This window comes from Pyrus communis, chromosome 1, assembly GCF_963583255.1.
Source record: "Pyrus communis chromosome 1, drPyrComm1.1, whole genome shotgun sequence".
In the NCBI taxonomy this organism is placed as follows: domain Eukaryota; kingdom Viridiplantae; phylum Streptophyta; class Magnoliopsida; order Rosales; family Rosaceae; genus Pyrus; species Pyrus communis.
Window position 1 is genome coordinate 13,905,194 of NC_084803.1, and position 5,729 is coordinate 13,910,922.

At 33.5% G+C, this 5,729-nt stretch overlaps 1 protein-coding gene across 1 annotated transcript; it reads left to right on the forward strand.

The window, feature by feature from the left end:
• The first annotated feature begins 547 nt into the window (after nucleotides 1-547).
• On the forward strand, nucleotides 548-2,141 carry LOC137717087 (transcription factor MYB1-like). The gene is made up of 3 exons (XM_068456399.1): nucleotides 548-868; nucleotides 1,059-1,188; nucleotides 1,281-2,141. The coding sequence occupies exons 1-3, from the start codon at nucleotides 736-738 to the stop codon at nucleotides 1,984-1,986; spliced, it is 969 nt and encodes a 322-aa protein (XP_068312500.1). The 5' UTR covers nucleotides 548-735; the 3' UTR covers nucleotides 1,987-2,141.
• Nucleotides 2,142-5,729: the final 3,588 nt, after the last annotated feature.

Below are 5,729 nucleotides of genomic sequence, written 5' to 3' on the forward strand. Positions count from 1 at the left end.
CTTCTTCTTCCTTTTTTTTTTTTTTTTTTTTTTTTTTTTTTTTGAAATTTTAAGTTAAAGTTCCTAATATACACCTAGACTGAACGGAAAAAAAAAAAGACAGTGTTAGTGAAAATGACCAATGGTGCAACACATTATTAAATTCGATGACTAAAGAAACTAATATGAGAGTTCAGAAACTAAATTTAGACTAGAAATAAAATTCAGGAACCATTGCTACAATTAAGCATAACACAGTTTCCGCACGCTATGTTGTGTTTATATTATTACGAGTAATGCTAGGAAGACTAAATTTATAAACTAAATTTGCAAACTAAATAATATGTCACTAATAGGAAATGAGCACATTTACCAACGTTTAAATAATAATCTAATCATCAACTTCCATGTCATTTAGTTTACAAAATTTAATCTACAAATTTAATTTCTCTAGCATTACTCAATATAATACAAACACAACATAGCATGCGGAAACTGTGCAGCTATATAACTATCCGATTCCAAGGCCAAGGAGACCAAATCAAATACGCCTACGTCTTGGGGCTGCAGAGAGAAGGTCTCTGAGTGAAAAGTTATAGTTTTTGGTTGTGCAGCTATATAAGTATCCAGATTCCAAGGCCAAGGAGACCAAATCAATAAGCATACGTCTTGGCCAAAAGACCAGAGGCTGCAGAGAGAACAAGTCTCTGAGTGAAAAGTTATAGTTTTTGGTTGTGATCAAGCACCAAAAAAATAATGGGGAGAAGCCCTTGTTGTGCAAAGGAGGGCTTGAACAGAGGCGCTTGGACTGCTCATGAAGACAAAGTTCTCACTCAATACATCAAGCTCCATGGTGAAGGCAGATGGAGAAACCTTCCCAAAAAAGCAGGTAACTATTAAACCAAAATGCTAATCAGAATCATTAGTAGCTTACACATTTTTTCTAGTTACATTGGAGGGTTTCGAATCCTGAATCTAGCTTACTCCTGCGTACCTACCCTCACCGCTGGGCTAACCGCTAGTTCATTCCTGGGTTTATGTGGGTTTTCTAATTAATTAGTGCGTAATTATATAAGCAGGTTTGAAAAGATGTGGGAAGAGCTGCAGGCTTAGGTGGTTGAATTATCTGAGGCCAGACATTAAGAGAGGCAACATATCTCCAGATGAAGACGAGCTTATCATTAGGCTTCACAAGCTTCTGGGGAACAGGTACTTCTCTCTGATTTTTTTTTTTCTATTTTTTATTTATTTATTTATGCAAGGTTTTTTATTTTGATTGATTTTTTATGTTTTATTTTCAGATGGTCTCTAATAGCTGGTAGGCTTCCAGGGCGAACAGACAATGAAATAAAGAACTACTGGAACACAAATTTAGGTAAAAAAGTTCATGACCAACAACAACAAAGATCTGCTTCAAATCTCAAGCACCACAAAAATGGTGAACCAAATTCCAAGAACGCAAAAAGTACGGACATGGCATCACCATCATCCCTTGTTTACCGTACCAAAGCTGCCAAGTGTACCCAAGTTTTCATCAACCCACAGCCACACAAAGTCCTACTTGCTCATGATCATCAACACTGCACTGAAGAAACAAACACAGTACTAATGTTTGATGACAAGCCAGCTGCTATGGATGATGACCACATTAATAGGGCACTGTCGTTTTCTTCATTCTCTAATATCAATGCTGATCAAGAAAATTCAACCTCGGATTTTTTGGTGGATTTTGACATAGCCAGTCTTCTGAATTCGGATTTCCCTGAAATTAATCACGATTACTTGAATCATAATAATAGTGACAATATTACGTCACATTTTGTAGATGAAACCGCTCAATTTTTTTCAGAGGAAATGCTGCAACATTGGAATAATGGTGGTAGCGATGATGGTGATGATCAAGTTCAAGTTCAGCCAAATTTGGCTCTCAATTTCCATTCCTTCACTTCTTTTCTGGGTTCTGATCATCAAGGGGAAGAATGGCTTGGAGTTGGAGAGAGTAGTTGAATAATATTTCCTTATTATATCATTATATTTAACAGTGCCACTTGTGTATTTTTCTCGTGCTCCGTACTTGAGAAGAAAACCTTACCATTTAAGTTGTACTAAATAATTGTAGGAGGACCCTTAATTATATAATTAAGAATCGAATAATATATTGATGGATCATCTTGTCTCCATTATGTCCTACTTTTCTTTGTTTTATATGATCGGTGCAATTGCTTTTGAGATGTACTATTTTCCGATGGAATATTGCCCTTACGGTGTATTTCACATGTTGTCCTGCAGCGGAACAAGAACCTTTTGATTTGTAAGTTGAACTACATGCCATGAAAAAAAAGAAAGAAATGCTTTTTAGATAAAATAGTTTTAAGATTGACATAACTCTTCACTCTGATTTTTGAGATTTAAAATCAGTAAAAGTGGTCTTTAAGATTGTCCACTGTCAATCATTTTGGTCATTTTGTAAAAAAATATCCGTCAAATTGAAAAAACCACCGGTTCAAGCGAATGGGTTGATTTTATAAAAATATCCTCAATTTAAAAGATATTTTCCACGGTGGACAATCTCATGAGCATTTTTGCTCACCACCATTTAGTATAGTGTATGCTCATCACCCTATCTATCACCGTTAGATGAGTTTGAATTTTGATATTTGTGCTTATCTACTACATGAATCTCGAAATTTAATCTCATCTAACGGTGATAGATAGGGTAGTGAGCATACATCATACTAAATAGTGATGAGCAAAAATGTTTCCTAATAATAGAAGAAAAAAGGGAAATCAGTAGAGTTTTCACGCATGCTGATAAGAATCATCGACGTAGACCACACAACAACTGATAGATTTTAGATACATGGTTAATACTTAATTCTGTGGAATAAGTTAAATTACATATATGATAGGTACTCAGGGAAAGGGATCTCCCCGGATCCCTTCCATCAAATTCATTCAATCACCTAATCCGGACCCTTGAAATTTGATCAAACGGCTCAAGTTATTATAACTTTTAAAGGAACCCTTTGTTTTTAGCCATTGGATCAAATTTCAAGGGGTCCGAATTGGTTGATTTGGTGGATTTAGTGGAAGGGATATTGAGATGATCCTTTTCCGGTATTCAGATACTACTAGCAACAGTGCTTGCGCGATGCTGCATGTCTTAAAATTGTATAAAATATGCAGAAAGTTCTAAATACATACAATATGCAATACTATTTACATGTAGAAAACTATTTACAACCATATGAATTGGCGGTTCTATTGCCATTGTTCTAATATTTACATCTTTTCCGAATTGAACTCCTAACTGTCCTTCACCGTCCAAATTTTTTTGTATGTAATTTTATTTACATACAAAAAATAATATTTGATGTGTATATACATACTATTTACACACAAAAATTTGGTAGATAGTCCCTATTGATATCCTCATGAAATATGCAGATAAACAACCTATTTTACCTAATCATAACCAAACCGTGTGGTTGCAGTTGACTTTAAGTCGTCAATGAAACAAAAATACCTGAAGTCGAAGATAAACGTGAACGTAGAAACCTTCAAGCCCTAAACAAAGTGGCCCTGCTTTTGCAACAAAACAATCCTTTTATTATAGAAAATTACAAGAGAAACTTTTAAAAGTGGAAACAAAATTAAGTCAAATGATTAGGGCACCAGAATTTTCCTTGACCATACACAAATAAAATTTAAATTAAAAAATAAAAAAAATAAAAAAAAGCAATCTCATACGGAGATTGAAAACTCATTAAACAATTTATTAAGCATATATAGGTTCACCCAACAGATAATCTTATTTAATCACACTATTTAACTTATCAAATTGATTATTTAATCTTATCATGCTAAACAATTGTTCTGACAATGCCCTCTCATCCGAGTACGATAAACCAAAAATTCTTCAATCTCTTGCATGTCCATTTCAGTTCTTAAAATCGAATGAAAAGATTAAAGTTTCTTTCTTACCGAAATTCACCAATTTGAATCAAATGCACCAAAAAAGCATACATGTTCTTTCCTTAAATTATACATATATTTGAGAAGAATCAAATAAAGACTAAAATACAAAATTCTTTCTCTTTCTCCCCTTAAACAAAATTCTATACATGCATATAATTATCTTAACTTCCTGGAAACGATATTCGATAATGTGCAAACGTAGACATTATAATGCTCAGAAAATAGGCCATCTTTTACAGTGATAAACGGTAAGCTTAAGAAATTAAATTACCATTTCACTCAAGAAGTATAAAGTTCGAAAAGGGTAAGTAAATAGACACACAAAGATATATATCTTTGACGCAGTCTACCTTGGTCGTCAATGGATGTACAGCATCAGGAACACTGAAAAGCCTAGCAAATTTTCGTAATGGGGCTGGAAAATTGAAGTTCAAATAGTAAGTTAACAACTTAAAACACTAACTGGGATTGTAGCATAGCTTGTATTTCTGCAATATAAATAGTGACAAAAAGAATTAAATTCTTGAGAAGCACTTGAAAAAATCAAAAAATTTAGAGAAAAAAAAGTCATTAGCAACCCCCATGGTTGTTGTTAAGACACATATATCTACAGATATAAACTTTATCTCACCTCAAAGAGAACGGCAAACAACCACACTCAATCGCCTAATGAAAAAAAATTGAACAAATTAGGATTCAGTTGGTATTAAATTGAAATGGGTTGAATATTATAAAAAAAATGATTAAAGAAAATACATAATTTATATCTTTTGAGGGAAATCAAATTACCTAATTGAAATTTGTTGGAAATCAAAGGCTTTAACCTCGTATTGGAAATCAAAGCAGAAATATGTAAAAGAGCGGTGACATACCTGTGGAAGTCTCGAGCATGGAAAGGCTCTGGTTTCTTGCAAAACAACGGAAAATAAAATAAGAAACCCGCTAGAAAACTCGACAATAGATTGGTTAAAAAACACTTTAAAATACTATTTATACCACTTGGTGATGATAAACATTATTTGTTTCCGGATGAAACTAAGTATCCCAAAAATTATCTTTTCCATCTCAGAACATTCAAAATTTTCAATAGAACATGGATTTTATAATGTTGGTTAAAATTATCTACACTACACACATGCAGATTAAGGCAAATACAAAGCTAATTACGGAACAAAAAAATCATAACTTGTGTTTAACATGCATAACATACTTTAACTTACCAATAATGAATTTACATGCCTAGCATGGTTGGGGGAGTCTGGGACAGCGACAAAATAGTTGCCTCAGCTGCAATTCAATTCCTATGCATCTGCTCATGGATAACTCATATGTAAAAGAGGGTGTTCGTGCCCAAACGCGCATACTTTTAAAAGCACAGATATACGTATGCAGGTATAAATAAACGACAAAACAGAATTGTTAATTCTAACAAAATTGATAGCACCGAGTGGAAGTTTGTAAGACTCATTTGCACGAAGGTGCTCTATAGAAATTGAAAAGATAGAAAATTGATAGTTCATGATTTTGGTAGTCCATATTAGATTAGCTTTAGATTCTACCAGTTTATTGCATGTCTTTTATCCATAATTCATGTCCTAATTTATCTGTTTAGGTTTTAGTTCTTGCCTTTGGGGGAAAACCTGAAATCTCTACCTCAAACGCTCATCTGCAATCACACTAATGCAACAAATTAATCAATCAATTTCAGAAAAATAGAGCACAAATTAACAAACCTGAACAAATAGGATCGGGATGAATCTTAGAACATACCT

Bases quoted from the DNA above. Each gene is read 5' to 3' on its own strand.
- LOC137717087 (XM_068456399.1), top strand. From the start codon at position 736: ATGGGGAGAAGCCCTTGTTGTGCAAAGGAGGGCTTGAACAGAGGCGCT. The intron at 869-1,058 runs GTAACTATTAAA...TTATATAAGCAG, and splicing joins AAACCTTCCCAAAAAAGCAG to GTTTGAAAAGATGTGGGAAG. The intron at 1,189-1,280 runs GTACTTCTCTCT...TTTTATTTTCAG, and splicing joins CACAAGCTTCTGGGGAACAG to ATGGTCTCTAATAGCTGGTA.